This window comes from Enhydra lutris, unplaced genomic scaffold (genome assembly GCF_002288905.1).
Source record: "Enhydra lutris kenyoni isolate GAN:26980312 unplaced genomic scaffold, ASM228890v2 scaffoldscaffold5, whole genome shotgun sequence".
NCBI lineage: Eukaryota > Metazoa > Chordata > Mammalia > Carnivora > Mustelidae > Enhydra > Enhydra lutris.
The window spans coordinates 7,219,667-7,246,367 of NW_019154089.1; the positions used below are offsets into that span (position 1 = coordinate 7,219,667).

Below are 26,701 nucleotides of genomic sequence, written 5' to 3' on the forward strand. Positions count from 1 at the left end.
TACGATTCCAACCTTCGCTTTTATTGCCACTCGTAAATGTTAGACGCGGCAAGATGTACACTGCAAATTCAGGTGTTGCTGTTGTGTCCTGTGTGCATGAAGCCAAGGCTCCATTTGGAGTTGGTGATGTGGTCATAACTCTGTGGTTCCAAGAAAAATACACAGAAAAACTGGCACAAAGAGGGGAAGAGGAGGTACCACCCTGGGCTCCCCGCTGGCCACCCTGGGTCCCGGAGCACAGGCCAAAGGGCGTCACCAGCCCCTGACCTCTGGAGTTTATACTTTGGTTGACTCAAACCTGGACTAGCAGTTTAGGCCCCTCCCACTTGGCCTGACCCTTGGCACATTTCTAATGTCCAAGGAGGAAGGTAGGCTCTTGAACATTTGGGTGGGACTCCCATACAGGGTTCTACCTGGTTCTCTGGAATCACCCTGGGCCACCCACAGCAGCGACGGCCAGGAAGCCGGCCATACCATCAGCTCTGCTCATGTGCCTCCCCTCACAACCATCCATGCAGTAAGTGGGAGGCCTGGTAGCACAACAGATACAGAAAAGTGAGTCTGGGAAGGTGGAACTCCCCTGTCCAGAACTCTCAACAAAGTTTCTTGCTCTCCTTGCTTAAGCCCAGAAGCCCTTCCCAACAGACCAGCCCTTGGGCCTGCTTGCTGGACAAGCCCAGAAACCTTCCGCCAGCCAGCCCTATCTCTGAGCAGGTGTGTTCTGGAAGCCCCTGAGGAACCCACACAAAAAGAGGCCTCTTATGGGTTGAGCTGTGTCCCCTCAAAAAAGGGGCTGCTGGGGCGTGCAGATGGCTCAGAATCCATCTCTTGGTTTTGGCTCAGGTCATGATCTCAGGGTTGTGAAATTGAGCCCTGCAGAGCAGTCGGCCTGAGAGGCTCCCACTCACGCTTTCTCTCTCATTCTCTCACTCTCTCTCAAATAAATAAATAAATAAATGTTTAAAAATTCAAGATCTAACCTCTAACCCCTGAGGAGACTTTAGTGGCCAAAAGTGTCTTTACAGTATTAATCAAGGTCCAATGAAGTCATTAGGATGGGCCCTAATCCAATGTAACCGGTGTCCTTATAAAAAGGGGGAAATACACAGAGACAGACACACACAAAGGGCAAGTGATGTGAAGACAAAGGAAGAATCCTGTCCCCAAGCTAAGGAACACTTGTGGCTCACAGAAGCCAGGAGAGGGCCGTTCTCCCTCAGAGCTCTCAGAAGGAACCAACCATGGGAATGCCTTGACTTCAGAGGGCAGGCCTCCCGAACGGAAAGGTGATAAACTCCGCAGTTCAAATGCTGTGTGGTACGGTGTTATGGCAACCCCGGAAAGCAGTTACACCCCCATCCCCGGGACACCATGCTGGATAGGAATACAGCCAGAAATAGGCTATCCACCGTGCTGAGGGAGCAGAGCTCTGCCCTTGGCCCCTCAGATGTCCAGGGCGGAGACAGGCTACCCTCCCCTAAGCCTCCTCCAGGCTCCAGGAAGGACATTAGCAAGGTGTTCATGTAGCCCCATCTTTTTGGTGAAGTTGGGAACTAGGCTATTTTCCAGCAAATAGGGCTGAAAACCAAAGAACATTTAATCACCACCAAACTGGCTTATGAATTAAGAAGGAAAAACCCCAGAACAACATGAAGGACACATCACCTTAGTATCCTGCCTGCCTGTTCCCCAAGAGCCCAGGGTGAGAAGTAAGGACATCCATCTACATTTTCACCAGGAGGAGAAAATGGGTCCACCAAGGAACAGACAGAGCAGGCCAAGCAGAGGAGACACGAACAAGCGGCCAAAGGCTGCCTATGTGTCCTCTAACTCAGAACAGCAACCCTGTGTTCTGTGACACCACCACTCTGGACTGCTTTCTTGGCAAGCCAGAACATGTATGTTCCTCTAGCCCGCTAGCTTGAGAGAAAAACATGAGGTCACTCATTTGTCAGGAAGCCAGGCAATGAGCTTGGTCACTGCAGCTAGGAGTGGGGGCTGGCATGGCCAAAGGAATCTCAGCCAAACCCATTTTTTTTTTAAGATTTTATTTATTTACTTGACAGATTGAGAGAGAGAGAGAGCAGGATCACAAGCAGGGGAAACCAGAGAGAGAGAACAGGCTCCTCAGAGCAGGGAGCCCCATGTGGGGCTCAATCTTAGGACCCTGGGATTATAAACTGAGCCAAAGGCAGAAACTTAACTGACTAAACTACCCAGGTGCCCCGCCAAACCCATTTTATAGCTGCGTGTTAGAAATTATGTAGCCTGGTTGAACAAGGACAAGAAATGGCCAACGTATCTCCAAGTGAGCACTGCCAGAGACCACAGGGCCAGAGCCCGACCTGGCCCCACAGTCACACAAATCACAGGCATCTTCACCACAGTCCCTTCTGCAAACCACCCCCACCCCATCCTTATCCCCCTCACCCTCAACTCCCCCTGTTTTAAGGGAGTTGGAACTATAGAGAAAAGAAACTCCCCAAACAGATTACTCTGCATGTGGCTCAGAGGCTTCTCACTCTGAATATGTGCCTATCTTTTATTTTTTTTAAGATTTTACTTTTTTTTAAGTAATCTCTATATACAGTGTGGGACTTGGACTCACAACCCCAAGATCAAGAGTCTCACACTCTACCACTGAGCCAGCCAGGCGCACTGCCACATTTTTCTTAATATGTGAAACTGTGTTTTTCCTCTGACCACTCTCCTTCACAGCCAACCAACTAGCTCAGGACCTGTCTCCCAGGGCTGCATGCCTCTGCTCTGGACCCACAAATGGCCACAGCTTCATGCCAGCCTCTCTGCTGCCAGCCCACCCTCCTCTCCCCTCCACACCAACAGCAGGCTCTCTCCACAATGAAATTCAGACCCAGCCATGTCCCAGCTTGAAATTTTACCAGGGTTTCTCAACACCCTTGGGAGAGGAGCCAAAGCCCTTTTTTCTCTATGAAAGATACAAGGGTTCTAAGCCCAAGCATGCTCTGGGCTAGAACCTCATGCTGCTTGCATGGGTAACCTTCCTGCTGCGTCCTGCAGGGGGGTGCCAGACGTGAGCACATGCCCTGAGTACAGGCTGGCAGTTACAGGCGGCCCCCACAGACGTGAGAACCCCCTGCCCCACTGCCCTACATGGCCCTTTGTTGTGCCTATTCAAGCGTGCCACACTCAGGTGTCAGCGACCCCCAGCAAAGGTCCCTGGAGCCAAGGTATTGCAGATCTGGAGACAATCCATCTCTATACACACCCCCAGGCACAGGGGGCAAGGTGAGGAGGCATCCCCCCATCCTCCCCTATCACCAAGCCGGAGTCCAGCACAGCTTATACTCTCGGTGGGGGAGAGGGGGTCCCCATGGGCTTTCCTATAATGTGACCTTGCTCACTACGACCCCATCTCTGATGGTGATTATCATCATCAACTGCAAAAGGCCCCAAACCCCTCTATAAAATAAAGAGCGCATGGGTTGCCTGGGTGGCTCAGTCAGTTAAGTGTCTGACTCTTGATCTCAGCTCAGGCCTTGATTTCAGTGTCCTGAGTTCAAGCCCCATGTTGGGCTCCACGTGCGGCATGGAGCCTACTTTAAAAAATTAAATAGAATAGGGACCCTGCCTGGCTCAGGTGGTTAAGCGTCCAACTCTTGATTTCAGCCCAGGTCATGAGCTCACGGTTGTGGGATCGAGTCCTCGGTTGGGTTCTGCCCAGGGTGTGGAGTCTGCTTAATACTCTTTCTCTCAATCTTTCTATTTCTCTCTCTCCACCCCCCAGAAAAATAGAATGAAAGGCTGTAAAGAGGGGCAGGGGGGCATTTTATGTGACTCTACCCACTGACCCTTGGCCCTTTCTGCAGATTCTCTGCCCTGAGCTTTGCACCCTGAGCTGTTTGTCAATGCCTGCTCACCCTTGGTCAAACTGGCCCCTCGCTCTCTATTGCTTATCCTTTGTTCATCCTTTCTTCTCGGTTCCTGGCCCACCCCAAGGGTCTGCTCCATGGTTCTGTCTGCTCTCACGTCTGTTGTGAATTATCTGCTCATTTGTAGGCCCCACGAGACTAAGAGCCACATAAGGATATCTGTGGGCCCTGCTGAGGTTTGCATCCCCAGGCCAGGGCAGCACCCCATGGCGCTGGGAGTACACGAAGGGGAAAATAAGCCAATGAATGCAGTTCTGACTCCCGGAAGTCTGTAAGCTCTGACTCCCCTCCTGTAGTTGCCACAGCTCCCAGGGAGCGCCCTCCAGTGGCCACTGCTGGCCATTCCCGAGAGGTGGGCACATCGTAATGACGCCAGATAGTCAGGGGCCATTTATTTTGTAAACTCAAATTAACAGGAAGCAATTTCATTAACAGATAGTGCTGCTTGATGAGTTCATTCCCATTCAGGGCTTATTTTTAAAGCATCTTTAAAAGCTGTGCAGAGCAGGCTAAAGAGCTGAGTCTGATATAATGGAAATTGCGTGACACTATGTCTCACCTGGGAAGAGCCATACACCAAAGCCTTTCCCATTAACTGTGAGGCCCTGTCCCCCTCACAGAGCTCCCCTCTGGGGGGAGGGGGTGGGTTGGACAGGGGTGTGCATACGTGAAGCTGGGCTTTGGAGACTGAGGGTCCAGTTAGAGAACGGAACTCAATTCAGCAAATGCTTCTCCACCCTGAAGAAGTGCTCAGCCTGGCCAGGACAGAGACGCATGCAGAGAAAGAGATCACAGACTTACCTACTCCATGAGCCAAGGCTGTGGGATGCACCAAGGAGATGAGTCAAAGATCAGTCGCCTGGAGAAGGAGGGCGTCGTCACACAGGAGGGATGGCAAGTCAGGGCAAATCATTTAACCCAAAGCACTCCCAGGGTCAGGGTAAACCTGAAGTAATATTCAGAGAGACACAAAGTCTGGCCCTCAGAAGCAGCTTCAAAGAAATTTCAAACCTGACTTGGCATTTCTTAAGGAAGACTTTGCATTTTCCTCTTACTACTCCCCACGGCCGTACCCGAATCTCTCCCTTTCTCTCTCCTGCCCACAAAGCCTTCACCCCCAGTTGTTTACTTCATCAATCAGCTTCATTTATTTCCCCTTTGCCCATTACCCAGGTTCTCCTTCCTCAGAACAAAGCATTAGCATCACCTAGGAACTGTTAGAAATGCCAGTACGCTGACCCGGGGGGCAGATCTGCTGAATCTGAAACTCTGAGCTGGGGCCCAATGACCTGTATTTCACATGCTGCCCAGAAGAGTCAGAGGCACTTTGCAGCTACTGTTTTACCTTAAAGGGGAGCCCAGCCGCTGATCCACAGCAAGAGTCCTCCCCACCCCTCTCTCCCCGGCCGCCTTGATGCAGTCTCTTGCACCCATTCTCCTGATGAGGCATTAGAGAAACCTGGAAAACAAGCTGGCCAAGACTCAGACTCGGAGGCTGGGCAACGACAGGAGACAAGCCTCTTTAATGGGATAGAGGTGGAGGAAAATGCTGGGCACGCTCATACAGCCCGGAAGCTCGCGTCTTTCCTACCACTCAGAAGTGGGATCTCTACCACCAGGCAAGAAGAGGAGACTGAATTAGGGGTCCCGGGGCTCACCTTCAGTCCAGTCGCTTTGAATCTGCTGATCACTCCTCTGCCGCAGAGGCCCGGAATTCACATGATCATGCAGGGGCTTCCGGGTAATCTCTGCCCACAGCTCGGGACCCCCCACCCCCTACCAAGGTCTGTGTCCCTCCGTTCTGGGGCCACTCATGGGATCACACAGGAGGAGTGGCTCAAAGCAAAAGGAATGTTGGGACCTCTGGCTCAAGGTAGGAAGGATTCGTGTGTCACTGCAGGGACTGGGAGCAAACCCCCCTTCCCCCTCCAGGGGCTAGAGGTCACGCCCCCAGGCGGAGGTCCAGGCCTCTCTCCCTTCCAACTCCCTTCAGCATTGTTCCTCAGTAGCCTGGGTTCCTGGCAGGGAAGGAAGAACAAGAAAGAAAGTTCCTGGGACTGCTTATTCTTTGCACTGACAAGGAGGCTTCCGAAGGCAAATCACGTGCCTGGTGTTCACAATACTTTTATCCCTCTGGTTCGTCGTGAATGTCTTCCCCAGCCACCGTCTCTGTGGTGGATGGGACGGGTGGGATCCCAATTCTACAGGATGAGGTAACTGAGCCTCCCAGAGTTGAAGTCTTTCGGAGTGAGAATGCAGTGTGTGATGGGCACCACCGGGAGAGGGTTAGAATTCCCAGCCCAGCCTCCTGAACCAGAATCTGCCTCGAGCAAGATCCCCAGTCCAGCATGGGAAGCACGGGGCTGGCTCACTCGCGGAGATCTGCGGCCAGTCCCACGTTCTTCTGGAACTAGGGTTATCACAAGTGGAGCGGTAGGAACCTAGAAGGTTACTAGCAAAAGCGTATAAAAGAGCCCCTGTTTTCCAACCAGGGGCTTGTGAAACCTCACCTAGTCTGCTTTGGGCTGTCTTGAAAGAGGGGAGCTGGCCTTCTGTATTCTCCAAACTCTGAGCCTGCTTTAAGACTGAAGGCTTGAAGGACTCGGACACAAGGCAAAGGAAGAGCGATGCTGCCCTCCTGTGGTGGCCTCCACGCCACTGCTCCTCCGAGGCCACGACAGAACTAGGGGCAGGAGGCCAGCCAATTCCCACATTGCTGCTACCACAATGCCATTGTCTTGGCGATTCATTGTTGGAGGGCAGAAGCCTCATCCTATAGACAAACAACGTTCCGGGAGATTAGCATTCGTCCTAACGGCTGGAACGGGGATTGCCGCTCTGTCATCCAACTGCTCTGTGCACTTCACCTGTTTAGGTCCCTTGGGCTTGGGATCCGATTTGAAGTAGAGTTCTAATGCTTTGGGGTTGTTATTCATTGAAAACACTGCCCTTGCGTATGCAGGCATTCCCTGAGCGCCTTCTGCATTGCATGCTTCATGCTGGCTGGGGGCCCTTTCGAGCTAGGCAGGGTCTACCCTTCCCATTGTAAGGAAGAAGAATAGACAGGATGAGTTGGAGGAATTAACCCCCCTCCCCCGTTCAGCCTGGGGCTCCTCTCACTCCTGCAGGGGTCTCTCCAGTTTCTGAGTCTGATCCCACACAGTTCTCCTGGTCCCCACAGCAAACTCTCCTGAGTCGTAATAGTCTCCCCACTCCTGCTGCTCATCCTCAGAAATGCTTCACTGGGATTTACATCTTGAAAGGGGAGCCATTGAGATGGTTTTCCAAGTGTTTCCAGTTTTCTCTTTCCCAAGCATTTAGCCAAGTGTTAACTGAATAGATGAGTATATTTTAAAGTTTTGAGTGCAAGCAGAAAAAAACAATGTGGTAGGTCAGGGCCTGCTAACTAGTGGTACAAAAAGTATTTGAAGCGTTCTCTCTTCTTCCATGGATCCAGGACTCCAAATACAACAGTGCACCCGGTCTTTGAAGGAAATACATCCAGACAGAACCCGTGAAAATGGCCCCAACCCAACTCTATTTTTGTTGCTTGTTGTGCTTGATTCTGGGAAATCACACTGAGGAGTTAGAAGTATATATCCACCCCCCCCCCACTCTCCCTCTCTGTCCCGAGAGCACGTGCCAAAAGTGGAGCGACAGGGTCAGGATGAGCTTGGCACATGCTCATGGCTATTGGACAAATCTGAAAGCAGTCTGTGCCTTGCCCATTCCTCTGTGGGGCTTCCCTGCCCTGAACCCTCAGAATCTATCTATCCTCTTTTCTACCCTCTCTTCTTCTGTAGTGTTGTCCTACCACAACGTGGCCATGTTTGCATTTTGCCTCCTAGCCTGAATAAGTCCCCTCGTTCATTTCTCCACCTATGACACTACTCCAAGTAGCAGTATCCAGATCACATAGGACAAGGGCACTGAGGGTCTTGTCCCAGGCTGCTGCAGCCAGAAGCAAGAGAGAAGCACCCAGGGAAGGAATGCATGGTCAACTCCAAGACAGCACGGTCCAGAGGGAAGTGGTGAAAAGAAGCCCCATTATTCAGAAACTTGGGACCCAGGATGCCATGCAATCTCTCTTCTCCCCAAGCTCAGTTGTCATTCCAACTAAGCCACAGTTCTTGCAGCTTCACTGCGAGCCCAAGACCTGGCTCCCACACCCTGAAAGCGCCCCCATAGCCATTGCCACTGTCCCTTCTCAAACTCCCCTGCTCCCTAACCCACCTCATGCATGATGGCTCCTCTCTGGCAGCTCGGTTCCTCCCAAGTTTCCACTTGCTCTTCCTGCCACATCCCAACTCAAGTTTTCAGTTCCTAAACCAGGAAGGCACCCCAACCCCAAAGCTTCTTTCCACACCCACTGTAGCTTTGGGATCTCTCAACTCTATCTTGACTTCCTAATCCTTCCCTCAGGAGACTTACACCAACCTTACACCAGCTTGTCCACGGACTCCTACACACTTGAAGTTCTACTTCTCTATCACTTCTGCTGTGCCAGGTTCAAAAGCTGGGAACCCTTCTTTTAAGAAGCTTTTTCAGCATTAGGAAATTTCAAAAGGCTTATTACAGAAACCTTAGAAAATGTCAACAAGCAAACATGGACAAACAGCAGTCACCCACAATTCCACCTTGGAAGGAAACCATTTCATTCTGGAACATCCATCTGATTCTGGTTTTTATGCAAACCTAGTTCATGTTCCTCCCAAACATGGGAAGCTGTGTGCATATTGTTCCCAACCTAGGTTTCTCATGTAAAAATACAATATTCTTGCTGTTAAAGCCACTTTTAAAAAAAAGTATTGAAATGGGGCACCTGGGTGGCTCAGTGGGTTAAGCTTCTGCCTTCAGCTCAGGTCATGATCCCAGGGTTCTGGGATCCAGCCCCACATCGGGCTCTCTGCTCAGCAGGGAGCCTGCCTCCACGTCTTTCTCTGCCTGCCTCTCTGCCTACTTGTGATCTCTGTCTGTCAAATAAATAAATAAAATCTTAAAAAAAAAAAAGGATTAAAATACATCAAGTGCACAGAAGCATTATCAAGAGCTGGAGCAACAAAACCTCATCAAGCGGCCGTGTCATGCCACAACTTAACTACATTCCCAGCTTCAGAGGTTTTGTTGTTGTTGTTGTTGTTGTTTTTAATTTATTTTGGGGCACCTGGGTGGCTCAGTCGTTAAGTGTCTGCCTTAGGCTCAGGTCATGATCCCAGCGTCCTGGAATTGAGCCCTCCATCGAGCTCCCTGCTCAGTGGGAAGCAGTGGGGAGCCTGCTTCTCCCTCTGCCCCGTCCTCCTGCTTGTTTTCCCTCTCAGCTGTGTTCTGTCAAATAAAATCTTAAAAAGAAAAAAAAAAAAAAAAAAACATTTTCTTTGACAGAGAGAGAGCCCAAAAGCAGGCAAAGCGGCAGGCAGAAGGAGGCTCTGCACTGAGCAGAGAGCCGGACAAGGGGCTGGATCGCAGGACCCTGGGATCATGACCTGAGCAGCAGACACTTAACCTTAACTGACTTGAGCCACCCAAGAGCCCAGGAGAGTTATTATTTTCAAATCTTTCCTGTTCCTTCAGTACCAGGACCTACCATTTCCCCCTGTGTTTGGCTCATTTCCTCAAACATGGATTATTTGTAATGTCCTGCTACCTCTAGCTTCTCCCAGGCCCGACTCATTCTACACACATCACATGGGCATCCCTAAAACACTGTCACTCTCAAGCTAAAACATCTATAGCCCCCAGGGCTCCAACACCAGAACCTTGATGTCTCAGCCCCTCCACTTTCACCAATACCTCTATAAGACACTTCAGATGCTTGGAAAAAAAAAAAAAAAAACCTCAATGGCCAACGGTCTAATGCCTCTCCATGAGTCCTCACCAACCCCACTGAGCTCTGAAGATCTTCACATCAAGCTGAAGCTGCCACACCACAAAAACCTTCACACCAGCCTGGGCTTCACCTCCAACACCTTCCTCTATGACATGCAGGGAACTGGCTCCTCTCTTCAGTAAAAAGGACTGTTTCCCTTTCCATGTGATCCCAACACCCCTGTTGTTTTGAATGACTGATAGCTGGTCCCAGGCTGCCCACAATTCACCACATGCTCACTCCTTTCCCAACGTCAGAACTCAAGACAAAGCCAACCTTGCTGCAGACACATTCGTTGAAGGTAGCTGATCCAAGCCCTAATGGTTGGCCCTGCCAGGTCAGCTCCTCCTAACACATAGCACCAGGACTATTAAGTGGCAGGACTCTAGGGATTAAAATCCCACACAGTTCCCCATGTAGGCCCTAGGCCTTGTAGTTAGGTCTCTTCTAATGGCTTCATCCCCTTTCAACACTCATTACTATCCCACATTCACAGCCGGACAGATTTGTGCACGCACACACACGAGCACACACACATGCTACACACCCAATGGTGGCAAGTGTTACTAGCATACTCCAGGCCATGGCGTTCTTCAAAGTGGCAGGCATCAATCCTGGCAATGGTCCTCTATGGGGCCATAACCCACCTTCTGCTATTGTCAAAACCCTCAAAATGATGGACAATACAAGAGATGGATTCCTACATACCAGAGAACTGGGCCAACAGTCAACATGGGAGAATTCTGAGTACAGAAAAAGAACAACTTCTTACCAGCTGTTAACAAGTGATTTTTTTTTTAAGATTTTATTTGACAGAGGGAGACAGCAAGAGAAGAAACACCAGCAGGGGGAGTGGGAGGAGAAGCAGGCTTCCCACTGAGCAGGGATCCCAGAATCTATGACCTACGCTGAAGGCAGATGCTTAATGACTGGGGCCCCAACAAGAGGAATTTAGTTAACAGGACTCCTACCTCTGGAGTTTTTGTTGAATGCACACACACTCACACACACACACAAACACACACCCTTCATTAGGAAATTAAGGAAACCATTCCTGAGTGTAAGACAGGTTTCTTTTATTAATTTTTCCTAAACTCATCTGTTTAAAGTTTCTCTTGGTGTAAGAATGTGACCTGGAGCTTTAACAAACCAATTTGGATAATGCAACCTGGATAAATGCTTGACTGCAAACAAGTCGTCAATTATCACACTCTCTCTGGCCTGGCCTCCAAGTAAATCCAATTGGTCTTAAAGCCTGTCTGAACAGAGACCAAGCAGACCACATCATCTTATTTCTAGTTTAAACTTTAAACTTCCAATTTCACCCCCATCCCAACACCCACACCCTCCCCCACACAAAAAGTTTTCTTAGAAGAAATGGCCATTGCAGACTGAGTCATTTGCATAAGAATTGGCTTAATCCTGCAGCCAGGACACCAAAGTAGCTCCTGGCCTCACTGCAGGCCAGCTGAAACTCAAAGCATGACAGGTACAGAATGGATAGAGCCTCTAAGGACAAGGCCAAGTCCTGGTGCTACAAGGCTTCCATGCGAGCTCACGCACCAACATAAGTACACTTCCACCTTCCTCCTCTGAGTGCTTCTCTATAGCACTTCAGAACCTGGTAACACTCTAAAATTTTTTAGTGCAGAGATGGACAGAAACTTATTCTAAGTAGGCAAAGATCTTATTTCTAACACAGCCCAAAATTAACAGAGAAGTACTCTGTTACACAGGTAACAATTATTACAAAGATCCAAAATGTAACCAACGAAGCTTTTAACAGTTTCTAAGGCAGGTACCAGCTATGGCCTCTAATACAGGCTTCCCTTGGAGTTTCCAAAATGCTTCCCTCCTATCAACACGGCCATGAAGGGCAGTCACAGGGAATGCTCTGGTGCACCTGACACCAGCCACACAATAAGAATGCGGTGCTGCTCAAGTCAGACACCGTGCTACTTTAACACTAATTTCAGACTCCTCCAGTACAGTCCAGTGTATCTTAGGGTTTGGTTTTTTTAAATCTGTCAGCTGTTTAACACATAAATTGGCAGGTTCATGGCAGGTATTAACACTTAACATACAAGTGAATGTGAATGAGCTAAAAAGAACTTTTAACTCTTGTCCTAGGACTTCAAGCTATACTTCAAATTTACACATAACATCTCTCACCTGAATGAGCAGGCCAGGATACAAATCTTTACACCATAGTTAACAAGAATCAGGTCCTCCGCTCAATTTACCACACCTATATCCAAAAGCACATCTATCCAATTCTAACTTTCCAAAACAAAAAAGTATTCAGTCTTGATGTTTGGGGTATTTGTGCACACACTTTCAGGAACGTACTATCTCGAAAGAGCTTCCAGGTCCAAAATCCTGTTATCAACTTGCTGCAGGTGAAGGGGTCTATTTTCCCAAGAGCAGCACATGGCATTTCTAAGAGGAGCTCCTTCATGGGGGGGGGGGGGGGGGGTAGGGGTGAGAGTCTAAGTGGAGCGGAAGTGCAGTGTGAAGGAGCTCAGCGATCACCCCTCATGTTCTACAATGTTAATCCGGGCCATGCCATGCTCTAGCCCTCGGAAAGAGGGGACCGCAGCCCCATCCCCACACCAGGCAGGGGAGCCTTCGTGGCAATCTCCACAACAAACTTCTGAAGCACAATCTCTAGAGTTCCTGCCACATAGGTCACAATGAAAAGTCTGCTTGACAGCTAGTTAGAGCCTTTGCTTATAGCTTAGCTTTCCAAAACAAACTTATCCTTGTGTAAGCATGATTAAACATAAAAGGAGTGAAGCAGAAGCTCGGTAAGTAAGACTAACTGGGCTTCTAAATAGTACCATTATGAAAAAGATACAATGCACTTAATTTCTGTATCTAACATATTTAGAAGTCAAAATGCTCCATACATTACCTATATCCCCTCCCACGAAATCCCCTAAAAACTGACTAAGAAATCTCCAGTACTTGATTGCTCTAGTTGATATTTAGAACAAAGTTGACAACTTAAAGCTTTATAATAGTCTGTTTTAATATAAACAATTGTTGGAATCAATCAATGTCCATTTCAGGAAGCTTCTTGTCTGAATCCAAAGGCACAGATGTGTCTGCACCCTCTTCAGCAGCCTGAGGGCCTGGGCTGTCTCCTTGTCCATCCACTGGTCCATTCTGCTCTCCATTTTTTTGCTCTTCTTTTGGAGGTTCCACTTTGGGTTTGGGCTTTGAAATTACAGGGCTACAGATACTCATCAGCTCCTAGAATGCAGAGGAGAGGAAACTGTGGGTTCTTAAAAATGACAAATTCCACATGACATTCTCAACTTAAACCCAAGTCCAACCCCTCCCAACCAGAAGCCAAAAACTAAGATGCACTAATGAAGTTCCCTCATAAGTGTCACTTTAAGGATCATTAATAATAAATAACAAGGCTGACAAGACTATTAAATATCAAAGCCATAAATTACCTTAATTTTAGCTTCAATCTCTTTTGCCTTGACAACTGGATCCATAGTCAGACTCTGCTTGTTCTGCAGATTCAGTTTGTTATTCATCCACTCCATGGCCTCATTCGTGCTTTTTTCCACCTTCACCATGTCAGCAGCATCCAAATGGTCATACTGGTCCTCCTGCAACCAGGAGACAACCAGGCACGTGTCAAAGGATGATACTCTTCCCACCCAAATATCTAGTTGTTAGCCGTCTTTCAAAAAGGTACAATCTCTCCAAAAATGAAGGAAACTCAGACTCAACATCCAAATGGACACTGAATTCCTTCAAAAAAAATTCAACTAAGAAAAAGTAACCCTAGTTTTTAGAACACTCAGGAAATACACTTAAGGGCCAAAAACATACATAAGGGTAGCAATTAAAAGAACTGAATGTTATAAAAAGCACATGCCTGACATACAACTTACAAAGGTAATTTCACAAATAGGACATTACAGGTCACAAGATGTGAAAGCAGAGGTTTAGGCAAGCTAGTTAGGAACTAAAACAATAATGAATACAATTTTTTATTTTTTTTAATATTTTATTTATTTATTTGACAGAGGGATCACAAGTAGGCAGAGCGGCAGGCCGAGAGAGAGGGGGAAGCAGACTCCCTGCTAAGCAGAGAGCCTGATGCGGGGCTTAATCCCAGGACCCTGAGCTCATGACCTGAGCCGAAGGCAGAGGCTTAACCCACTGAGCCACCCAGTCGCCCCTGAATACAATTTTTTAAAAGAGACCTTCTAGAAAACAAAAACTTTAAAAAAATAAGACCAATTAATCTCTGGTAAGTTTCCTACAATGACTGTCCATCAAGAACCTGGAGTAGAGTGGTTAGAAACCCAAAATTTGTAGAGTCAGACCTCAGGCCAAACCCCACCTCTCAATATTAACCTTGGATGTTACTTAAGGACAGTGAGGCTTAAAGGCGTTAAAAGTTACCTGTAACTATTACTGACATGATCACCTATTAGGGTACTCTGAGGATTTAATGAAATAATGTATTTATGCAATGTATATCACACAGTGCTCAAAAAATTGTTAAGTTGTTTTCTATTCACACAGTTCTACATCTGCATAACAAACCAAACCATATGGCTTAATGGTTCTGAGAAAGACCAGGATACAGCAGGTTAAGTCACTGATGAAGCATTTCACAGCAAGAAAAGGAAAGAGAACAATATTGCTCACTTCCAGATTCTCCTATTAAAGAGAGTAGCATATCCCAGGGTTCTTAGTAAGACTGTATGAAATATTCTACACATTACACTAACATCCCAAAAAACAGTATTATTAAACAACAATTTTAGAAAAGCAAAAGATTGCTATGTAAATGCCTCAAAACTTTACCAAAGTAACAGTAGGAAAAGAAAAAATATACCTTGTTTTTGAAAGAGCTGATTACTTTCATATACTGTTGGATTTGTTTCCCTAGTTCTTCAAATAATTTTGGTCTTTCTTCAGATTCCTGGAATCGCATCTTAATAGGTTGACCTAGATTCTTAACATAAGAAAGAATGCTTCAACTATCAGAGTAGTATTGTTTCTACTATTACTGAGATCTACTATGGATTAAAGTACATTTCATCTCCATATCCTTCATGTAAAAAACCCAGTATCTCTTCCCATCCCACTGAAATCTATCATAAGGCTAGATATGAGACTACCTCTATACTACTCCATGTGGAGCCACTTCAACTTGTCATTGGAGTCCTAGTTCTCAAAACAGAGAGGAAGACAACCCAAAAGGAGGTGCCTCCTGATGTGATATATAGTCCTTAGTAAGAACCATACCTGCCAAAAATTTTTTTTGAAAACGAAATCTAATGAAGCCTCTAATTCTAACCATCAATTTATCTGATGGTGATAAATAGCACAGAAATGAATTAGATAATAATAAATAGCACAGAATGAAAATCAGCAAAATCCAGACCAGGTAAAAATCTGACCTAGGACATCTAAACTACTTTTTTAAATAAATGAATAAGGGGGCAGAAATGATGGAAGAACTACACAGACTGAAGAGACAAAGCAGTAAAATTTACAGTCCTTATAGGGATTTTCTTGGTCAAACTAAAAACTAACTTATAAAAACAATTAGGACATGAAAACTGAATGCATGGTGACACCTTCTTAAACATGATAATAGTACAGCTTAAGGTTACAACATTTTCTTTTAAATATATATTGAAATATTTTCAGATTAAATATAACATGAGGGACTTTCTTCAAATAAATGGGAGTGGGAGGGAATAGAAAAGAAACAAAACTGGCCATAAGCTGACAACCGTTAAAGCTATTGTTGTACTTAAAAGTGTCTGTCATCTCCTATAAAAAGTAAAAGTAAAAAGTAAAGCAAAAGACTTCTTCGGAGACATGGCACTGGAAAGCTCTTATTATCCTTCCGTAATGATAAGAAGACTGCAGGCACCATCCTTGAGCAATTCCATTTCAGAGGTTCATCAAAGTGGCCAGTTTGACAAAGTAATCCACAGAAATGTGAAAACTTCTTGTACATTTGCATCCTTTTGCAAACAAAGGCCTCAACCTTAGATCATTTTTTGTTTTTTTTTTAATTTTATTTATTTATTTTGACAGAGAGAGATCACAAGTAGGCAGAGAGGCAGGCAGAGAGAGAAGGGGAAGCAGGCTCCTCGTCGAGCAGAGAGCCCGATGCGGGACCTGATCCCAGGACCCTGAGACCATGAAGGCAGAGGCTTTAACCCAATGAGCCACCCAGGCGCCCCTGTATTTTTTTTTTAATGAAGTTTTATTAAAACACAATCACTTCATTCACTTACAGCCCCTAACTCAGAGGAAAGCCATGACGGTGGACGTGCACTAAAACATTCCGTGTACCAGGAATGAACCAGGGACCTTTAGATCTGCAGCTTAACACTCTCCCAACTGAGCTATTTCAGCACCCTCAGTCTTTTGTACTTTTAACCCTAATGATTAATGATCAGATTCTTTAAATACAAAACCAGATACTTTACTTTTACGAAGATTAAAACTATATAAACAACCCCACCTCAACTGCACCTCAGGTGCCTTTAGGACAGGTCACATCTTTCTAGTCTCAACTGCCATGCCAAGAATGCAATCTCCCTCAGAAAAACATTTTAAATCCAAACTGAATTTTCAGAAAAATAATTTTGTTACTATAAGGTTCTAAAAATAAGAAAATGACCATATGTGATAAAGGGTATAGTTCTTCCATCACTTTCAGCCTGTCTTCATTACTTGATATGAGAATTCCTCCCAATTTTGAGATAAATTCTTTGAAATTACAGCGTGGGTTTGAGTTTCAGAACACTTCTGCTTTCAAGACGCACATTAAAAAAAAAAAAAAAAAAAAATTAAAAAAAACAGAAGGAAATGCTCTCCATCCTCCTGCTTTATTTAATTAAGCTCTAGGCCCAACATCAGGCGTGAATTCACAAATGTAATATCAAGAGTCACATAACTCCACCAACCAAGCCAGCCAGGCACCCCCAAGAAGTACTTACTTTTAAATCCGCTAATTTATCGACATAAACTTGCTTTGGCTGGTCTTCTCCATCCTCATATAACCAATTTTCAGTATCTTCTAGTTTCAAGGTAAAACTGTTACGATCCTAAATATGAAGAAAATATTATGATCGGGTCAGTCAAAAATCAGCTGAATGACGAGTGAAGTCACAGGCAAAGACTGCAGTATCTGAATTTGCTTTAAAATACGGGGTGATGGGCGCCCGGGTGGCTCAGTGGGTTAAAGCCTCTGCTTTCAGCTCAGGTCATGGTCTCAGGGTCCTGGGATCGAGCCCCACATCGGGCTCTCTGCTCAGCAGGGAGCCTGCTTCCCTCTCTCTCTCTCTCTTTCTGCCTGCCTCTCTGCCTGCTTGTGATCTGTCAAATAAATAAATAAATAAATCTTTAAAAAATAAAATAAAATAAAATAAAATACGGGGTGAGAAAGGGGATTGGGGGGAGGGAACAGACAAGAATGGCAACGTCGTTTTGCTTGATAACTACAGATGGTTTTATTATTCTCTGCTGCAGGGGATAGGTTTAATATTTTGGATTAATACGGTTATCTGAAAATTTCAGAAATAAAAACTGCATTGAAAAATATGTAAGCTGGGGGGCCTGAGTGGCTCAGTCAGTTAAGCATCTGCTTCTTCCTCTCCCTGCCCACTCATGCTCATGCTCTCTTGCACTTTCTCTCAAATAAATAAAATCTTTAAAAAAAAATAATAATAACGTAAGCTATAAAAAATAAACCACCGAGGCAGTGGTTCAGTGGGTTAAAGCCTCTGCCCTCGGCTCAGGTCATGATCTCAGAGTCCTGGGATCGAGGCCCGCATCGGGTTCTCAGCAGGGAGCCTGCTCAGCAGGGAACCTGCTTCCCCTTCTCTCTCTGCCTGCCTCTGTGAACTTGTGATGTCTACCAAATAAATAAATAAAATCTTAATTAATAAATAAATAAAATATTTTTTAAAATGTGAGCTATATAACTAAAACACTGTATTGGCTATTTGAAAGCTGCTAATAATAAACAAGAAAAAAGGGGCGCCTGGGTGGCTCAGTGGGTTAAGCCTCTGCCTTCAGCTCAGGTCATGATCCCAGGGTCCTGGGATCAAGCCCCACATCAGGCTCTCTGCTCAGCGGGGAGTTTGTTTCCCTTCCTCTCTCTCTCTGCCTGCCTCTCTGCCTACTTGTGATCTTTGTCAAATAAATAAAAATCTTTAATTTAAAAAAAAATTAAGAAACAAGAAAAAAGAACTTTTTTAACTGTGTATAGTGGGTGACAGATGTTAAACTAGACTTATATGATCATTTCATAATATATACAAATATCATTATATTGTACTCCTGAAACTAATGTTATGTTGTCAATTATACCTCAATTTTTTTAAGTGAATTAAAATACAAAAACATGAGAGAAGGGTGGGCTGACTTAAGGAAAAACACCAGGTAAATAATGGCATGCAAATTTATCAAAAAGTGATGCATTACAAAAAAGAAAAAAGTGACACATGAAGACAAGACTTTGGGAAACAGTGCATTATAAGAAATACAAAACTTGGAGCCTCTGGGTGGCTCCGTTGTTAACCATCTGCCTTTGGCTCAGGTCATGATCCCAGGGTCCTGGGATTGAGCCCCACACAGGGCTCCCTGCTCAGTGGGAAGCCTGCTTCTCCCTCTTCTACTCCCCCTGCTTGTGTTCCCCCTCTTGCTGTCTCTGTCAAATAAAAAAAAAAATCTTAAAAAAAAAATATAAAACTTCCCCCCAAAAAACCCATTTTTAATCATTTGACTGTGTACCTACAGATGTCAGCAAATGTGCCTACCACATTTAAGGCTGCTCCCAGAAGACACCTAGTAGGTAGGCACATACTTACATCTTCACTCACAAACTTCTCGTATTCCCCACTAAGCTTGTCTCTCATCTCGTACACATATTCTTCCACTGCATTCTTGGCATCATTCCTCTCCTTCTCCAGTTTATCCTGCATGATCATCTTACCCTGAGAACAGTATAAATGAGATACTCAGACAACTGAGACAATATCCTCTTAAGTACTAAGTACTGTAATTATAAAAGTGGAGATTCCTTCTTCCCCAAATCCTTTTAGTTCTGCAAATAACCCAAGAAAGGAAAAGTGGAAGTATTAGTCCCCAATAAATTATGAAGATCAACTGTGAGCTCTGTATCTTAGAAAAAAAGAGTAATAGAAATATCAAGATGTAGAAACTCAAAAGCAAAAATAAGAAGAACTTAACAAGAACTTTAAAAAACTATTAGTATTAGCTCCATGTCACAAGGTGGTATACTCTGCTGTAGGATTACTATACAATACCAACAAAATCAAATGATTCATAGTATAAATGTTACAGTTCTGTAAAAAAAATCTAAGATCCAAGGGATAAATGACAGAAAAACTTCAGAGATAACAATTCATTAATTCGTGCACCAGGCTGCCAAATCTTGCACTACTCACCGTACCAATAGTTCAACACTGACTAGCAATAAGGAAAGGAATACACAAAACAGCACTACCACTAATGCTTTGATTTCTCCTACTGATCAACATCCATGACCCACCACCTCAAACATCCCAAGCTCTCAAGTGAACACACACACACACACAAACTTTAACATGACTGATACCACCCCTAAACCAAAGACATAATGTCAAAGATCTCTTAAGAGAGCTTCTAGCTATAGACACATAAAACCATAAAAGAGTTTTGGTATCACATGGGATTTGCCCTTGAAGTATCCAAAAATCTAAAATTACTGCCTTAAACTCCGAACAATTAAAAATGCATAAAAGGTCACTAGACAAAGCGTTTGAACGCTATGGCCACATTAATCTGTTAGCTTCTTGCTCTAAGAGAACTGAAATAACCACCTCATTTTCAATGTACAAGTTGAGCATCTCCCTGTCTATCTGCCACAATAGCTGATTCTCAACTGGCAGGTCCACAGTACTGGTCTTCACTTTTGCCTTCTTGGCTTGAGGTGGTTGGTCCATCTTTTTGTCTTTTGATCCAGCTTGAGAGGTCTAAAATAACAAGAAATCATTATTAACAAACACATATACAGACTATCTTAAACTTCTAAATGGGTCATGTTTTCAAGAGTGCTTTTTGGTTTTTTTATTAGTTTTCTAATGATATAAATAATCTGGGATGATTACTTATAATATCTACTTACAGTAAGTATTATACTACCTTAAAGTAAGTATATATGAGTAGTCAAATCCAGAGACAGAAATAACGGTGGGTGCCAAGGGCTAGGGAGAGGGAAAGAGAGGCATTTGAGAGTTGTTTAATGGGCAGAGTATCTATATGGCAAGATGAAAAAGTTCAGAACACTGGCTGCACCACAGCATGAATATAATTACTACTACTACACTGTATGTACGCGCACACGCGCACACACACACACCCTCCCATAACCCTACAATCAGCACATCATCACTATTATATCTTCTATTTTCTTGTATTTTCTATTTTATGAGTACTTGCACAGCCAAATGGAAGTAACTCAATTTTATTAACTGATGTGAAAATGAGTAACAGACTGAAACCACCTACAAGCTCTGTAAAACTTTTTTTTTTTTTAAGATTTTATTTATTTATTTGACAGTCAGAGATCACAAGTAGGCAGAGAGGCAGGCAGAGAGAGAGGGGGAAGCAGGCTCCCTGCTAAGCAGAGAGCCTGATGCGGGGCTCGATCCCAGGACCCTGGGACCATGACCCGAGCTGAAGGCAGAGGCTTTAGCCCACTGAGCCACCCAGGCGCCCCTCTGTAAAACTTTTTTAAATACCACAATCAGAAATACCACAAAGTGAGACTATATATTGCAATGTCATAATGTGAGAAAAAAACATGCTTTCAGGGGCGCCTGGGTGGCTCAGTAGGTTAAAGCCTCTGCCTTCGGCTCAAGTCATGATCCCAGGATCCTGGGATCCAGCCCTGCATTGGGATCTCTGCTCAGCAGGGAGCCTGCTTCCTCCTCTCTCTCTGCCTGCTTCTCCACCTACATGATCTCAGGGTCCTGGGATAGAGCTCTGCATCAGGCTCTCTGCTCAGCAGGGAGCCTGCTTCCCCCCTCTCTCTCTGCCTGCCTCTCTGCCTACCTGTGATCTGTCAAATAAATAAATAAAATCTTTAAAAAAAAATTTTAATTTTTGGTGCCAATACTGGCACCAAACTTAAACATGAAAACATGGAAGTCAGAATTAAAAAACAGGATTGTAAAGGATTCAAAAATGTTACGCAGTCATTTAAATAAATACTTGGGATAAATTTAATATTTACACTATCTACAAAAAACATGTAAATAGTTAATTATTTAAAACACTATCTTTTGGGGTGCCTGGGTGGCTCAGTCATTGAGCGTCTGCCTTCGGCTCAAGTCATGGTCTCAAAGTTCTGGGATCAAGCCCCACATCGGGCTCTCTGCTTGGCGGGGGGCCGGTTTCTCCCTCTCCCACTCCCCCTGCTTGTGTTCCCTCTCTCACTATGTCTCTCTCTGTCAAATAAAGAAAATATTAAAAAAAAAATAAAACACTTTTTATTTGTAAGTGACATATCAGATAAAGGGCTAGTATCCAAAATCTATAAAGAACTTATCAAACTCAACATCCAAAGAACAAACAATCCAATCAAGAAATGCACAGAAGACATGAAGAGACATTTCTGCGAAGTCGACATCCAAATGGCCAACAGACACATGAGAAAGTGCTCAACATCGCTGGCTATCAGGGAAATACAAATCAAAACCACTGATATATCACCTTACACCAGTCAGAATGACTAAAATTAACAAGTCAAGAAATGACAGATGTTAGCTAGGGTACTGAGAAAGGGGAACCCTTCTACAATGTTGGTGGAAACGCAAGCTGGTGCAGGCCACTCTGGAAAACAGTAACGGAGGTTCCTCTAAAAGTTGAAAATAGAGCTACCCTACGACCCAGCAATAGCACTACTGGGTATTTACCCCAAAGATACAAATGCAGTGATCCAAAGGGGCACTTGCACCTGAATGTTTATACCAGCAATGTCCTCAATAGCCAAACTATGGAAAGAGCCTAGATGTCCATAGACAGATGAATGGATAAAGAAAATGTGAAGTGTGTATACACACAATACACACACAGGAATATTATGTAGCCATCAAAAATGAAATTTTGCAATTTGCAACATGGATGGAACTAGAACTAGAAGTTATTATGCTAACTGAAATAAGTCAATCAGAAAAACAACTATCATACCATCTCACTGACATGTGGAATTTGAGAAACGAGGCAGAGGATCACAGGGGAAGACAAAAAAAATGAAACAAGACGAAACTAGAGAGGGAGACAAACCATAAGAGACTTTTAATCTCGGGAAACAAACTGAGGGTTGCTGCAGTGGTGGGTGGTGGGAGGGATGGGGTGACTGGGTGATGGACGGACATTGGGGAGGGTATGTGCTATGGTGAGCACTGTGAACTGTGTATATAACTTTTGAGCCTCCAAAAACTTTACTAGTGGCCTATTCTGTTGACCAGAGTAACATGACTGATGAATCACAGACCTGTACCCCTGAAATAATGTTAATAAAAAAGTAAAATAAAATAAAATAAAATAAATAAAAATAAAACACTATCTTTGGGGCACCTGGGTGGCTCAGTACATTAAGTGTCTGCCTTTGGCTCAGTTTGTGATCCCAGGGCCCTGCATTGGGTTCCATGCCCTTACGAAGTCTGCTTTTCCTTCCACCCTTCTACCACTCATGCTCTCTCTCAAAAAAATAGATAAAATCTTTCTAAATAAATATATAAAATAAAAAAACTATCTTTAGACAAAAGACAAGTGTGAGAGAGGTAACAAAATTTGAAAAAATTACATCTCATTTATCAGAAAAGAAAAAATTACTGACAGGATGAAAAACAGCCATTCAGAAACCAACATGAACCAATCACCAGCCTGGTCAAATTATGGTTTTTGAGTGCATTCTTCCCAAATTCCAAAGGGACTAGAGTTCAAAGTTCTTGCCAAACATACTTTGCAAACTCACTACAAAATCCTACTTAAAAACTTCATATATGTAAAGAATTCCTAATACCGTTGACCCTTAAGTAAGACAGGTTTGAACTGCAGAGGTCCATCCACATACAGTTTTGATAAATAACAGTACAGTACTATAAATGTATCTTCTCTGCTTTATGATTTTCTTAGTAAGCTATTCTTTTCTGTAGTCTCTCTTACAGTAAGAACACAGTATGTAACACCTATAACATACAGAAGAGGAGTTAATCAACTATTCATGTCATTCTGGTCAACAGAATAGGCCACTAGTAAAGTTTCTGGAGACTCAAAAGTTATATGCAGATTTTTTTACTGCACAAGGGTCAGTACCCCTAATCTGCACACTGTACAAGGGTCAACTGTGTAACTACCTTCTAAGACATAGCATCTCATGTATGTAAAGAGATTACAAATCCTATTCTAAAACACAACTCAAACCTCCATTTCTTCAGACTCTGCCTTATTTTCTGCTGGTGTCTGCTGCTGCTGGTCTTCAGCATGTGGTTCCTCCTGGTCCACCTGCATCTTCTGAAAAACAGGTCACATCGAATCCTCAAACTAGAAAATACTAACAAAAGACTAAGCAACCTTCATGACACACTGGCAAAATACCATGGTATGAATTCCTGATCAATTACAAGCCATCAAGATGCTTAGACTGAAATTCTAGTTACAACACATATGTTCCTATTAACAGGAAGTTCTCTTCTGTTTCTCAGTTAATAAATCTGTACAATGGAGTAAACACTTGCCCTACCCTACCGTATACACACAGGGGTGGCTGTGAAAATGCTTTGTAAACCAAAGCAGTACTCATCTTAATATTTTACACAATATTTCTGAAGAGAGGAGTTTATCCATGCTCCCTCGTGAGTAAATTTCTCTCAAAAGTCTCAACATTTTCAAGCAGTTTTTAAATTAGTCTTTTCATCCTCACAAGTACAACCATTGTGCGCATTAGGGTAGGTGAACACCTTGAGAATTCTGTTAAAAAAGAACAATGCATGGGGGTGCCTGGGTGGCTCAGTCCGTTGAGCTTCCAACTCTTGGTTTCAGCTCAGGTTATCATCTCTTGGGTTGTGGGATTGAGCCTCACATTGGGCTCCCCGCTCAGTGGGGAGCCTACTTAAAGATTCTCTTTCTGCTCCTCCCCCAACTTGCATGCATACATGCATGCTTTCCCTTAATTAAATAAATCTTTGGAAAAAAAAAAAAAAAACAAAAAACCACAAAGCCTGACAATAGTGACAAAGAAGGGAAAAGTTTGTGGAGACTTGAATGTCTGCAGCTCCTAAAAATGACTCCAGAGGCTTTTATAAATGATATCTGGGCCTTAACCCAGACAAACTCCATATGACCTCTGGAGACTCCATTTGTAGTTTCATAAAGCTTGATTTTGATGCACAGTAAGGATGAGACCCAGGACATGATTCCAATAAATGACTGTAAAATCAACTTATGAAAATAATCAACCAAGACTCAAAGCATTCTTCAGTAATGAGAATCAAAAACAACTCAACTTGAGAAGTACATGGTCTGGAGAGAGAACCCAAACTGTATTTCATTTCTATTGGATAGACCGCATGAAGAGCTTCTGCTAATTCACCTGTGGTGGGATAAGGGGACACAGTGCACTCTCGGCAGCTGTCACAAGGTTCCTCACCTGCCACCCAGTCAATCTTAGAATTTCTAGATAAGTCACCTTTACACCATCATAAGTTTAAAATGTATAAAATAGCCAGATTACCTCTTCCTCCTTTGCATTCTGATCTGTTTCCATCGGTTCCTCATTTTCCTCAAACTTGAGCACTTCCACTAGAGATGCACTGGACACACTAAAGATGCCATGAACGTTTACTCGAACCTTGACTTTCACTTTTGAACTGGAGCCATCAGACTGAGGAGTGACTTTCTGAACTAAAAACTGAGCTAGGGACATATGAAACAAAAGAGAAGACATAACCTGTGAGGATGAATTCAAACATGAAATACGGCCAAGTTATGCCCATTTCTCCACTGTGACAGGTCAGTAATATGACACTTCAAATAAACCAAATCATCAGATTTCTCCTCCTCCTCTCATAAATAGTCAAACTCTTAGTACCTTGTCCCAGTTGAGGACTAACACATCTCCTAACCCTCTGAACATTTTCTTACCTCTTGTCCCTTATTCCAATTCATCTTTATATGCCACTGCCAAGGAAGTTCCTAAACCAATGTCACGTCTCCTCTACTGAAAAAAACCCTAGTGATTCCATACCATTTCTGTCATTTATCAAGAAACTGACATACATCAAGAGTTAGTTATTACACCAAACTTTTACTTGATTTTTAATTCACAAAACATAATTTCTCATTCTTATTCCTGTTTTACAAATGAGGAAAACAGAGTACGTTAACCTTCCCACAGCTTCTAAGTGCCATTCAGGATATTCCTAATACTTTCCTCATGTATTCTAAGTCTGTGATGATCATGTAATTCTAGTTTCTTTCCTCAGCTAGTACAATTTCCATATTTTAAGAGCTTCTAAGGGTCTGTAAAGACTCTAGCCAACATGGTTCCATATCCTAGGGTACCGACATAACAATTTTCTATTGATTTTCTGTGTCCATCATTTAATTCTGTGTTAGGGTCAACACTGAGTTTAACTCCTTTTCAGTATCTACGTATTATCACATTATGTACAAGGTATACCCACTATACGCATTAACCAAGAAATATTGCCCACACAATAGAGATCAAATTAAACAGTAACCATCCTGCTAGTAGTGAACTGGTCACAACTTAGAAGAGATTTTTTTGTGGGATTTTCAATACCAAATTTCAGAATACTTGCTCTCTCCCAATTCTAAGTACATAAATTTTCATTTTTTAAAGTTTCAAATTCTACTTACCTATAGCAGGATCGGGATAGGGCAAATCCTGTGGGGAACTATAATAGGCCTCAAGAGTAAAAGGTTCCTTTCTATAAAATGTGAGTACTTTAGAGAAAGGAGCAGAATGATTTTTTGTAAAGACTTCACAGTCACTAGATGGGAGGAAAAAGACAAAAACACACAAATTTAAGATATTCCTGAACACTTTTACCAATTTACTCTACATCTGTAATTATTGCATGGCTCATGCTCTCTCATCTGTCATCATTTCCGGGATATAAAAGGTTCCAAAAGGGGGGGGGAGGGAACTTACATATATATCCATAGATATATATATGAAATCAGTTTTAAGAAAAGGAATATAAATATACTGCAGTAAGTACGTAAAAGGCACTAATTACTTCAGCAGGATCAATTATAATAAACTAAGTAAGACACAAAATTTATTCTCAAGACTAAGGCATCACTTTTGATTCATGCACCTGTAATGAAATGCTACAAATCTGCAAAAGTTTAAATGGAACTTTTACTCATACTTAGCACTAAGTTAACTTTAAGTACAAAAATAATTAATAAATGTTATTACCTTGACCCTTCTTCAGCTGGAGAATTCCATCTCAGAGATATTGGATACGGTACTACATCAGTTATAGAAAATTCTCTGACTTTGAAAGCAGGCGATAAGATTGCACACTAGAATAATAATTTTTAAAAATTCCATATGACAAGCACAGACATTATGTTATGATGAGGCCTATAAATAAATGACTTCAAAAAACCTCCATCAACGGTTTTTAGGTGTTCACATTAATAATTTAATGATGTGTAAGTGGTTTTAAAAACTTCTATCATTTGTCAAATTGATAGAAGTTTTTAAAATTTGTCAAATTAATTATCTAGCCATTACTTACCATTTTTCCATTAACCCAAACCTTTACTTAACTGATGTATGATGCTACTTCATATATAGACAATAGATAATGTGCCA

The 26,701-nt window shown here is 43.5% G+C and overlaps 1 protein-coding gene across 3 annotated transcripts in view; it reads right to left on the minus strand.

The window, feature by feature from the left end:
* Nucleotides 1-10,832: 10,832 nt before the first annotated feature.
* LOC111140823 (heat shock protein family A (Hsp70) member 4) overlaps nt 10,833-26,701 on the minus strand; it is a 77,391-nt gene continuing 61,522 nt past the window's right edge. For 2 of the 3 annotated variants that reach the window (XM_022493015.1, XM_022493016.1), the window contains 10 exons: nt 26,300-26,406; nt 25,732-25,865; nt 24,584-24,765; nt 23,275-23,364; nt 19,665-19,817; nt 18,651-18,776; nt 16,776-16,883; nt 14,648-14,767; nt 13,242-13,403; nt 10,833-13,032 (listed from right to left, as the gene is read on the minus strand). In XM_022493015.1, the coding sequence (XP_022348723.1) occupies nt 12,829-13,032; nt 13,242-13,403; nt 14,648-14,767; nt 16,776-16,883; nt 18,651-18,776; nt 19,665-19,817; nt 23,275-23,364; nt 24,584-24,765; nt 25,732-25,865; nt 26,300-26,406 (1,386 nt within the window). In that variant the 3' untranslated portion in view covers nt 10,833-12,828. Of the gene's footprint in view, nt 13,033-13,241; nt 13,404-14,647; nt 14,768-16,775; nt 16,884-18,650; nt 18,777-19,664; nt 19,818-22,411; nt 22,434-23,274; nt 23,365-24,583; nt 24,766-25,731; nt 25,866-26,299; nt 26,407-26,701 lie in introns of all 3 variants that reach the window. The other variant, XM_022493017.1, reaches the window with a different exon arrangement.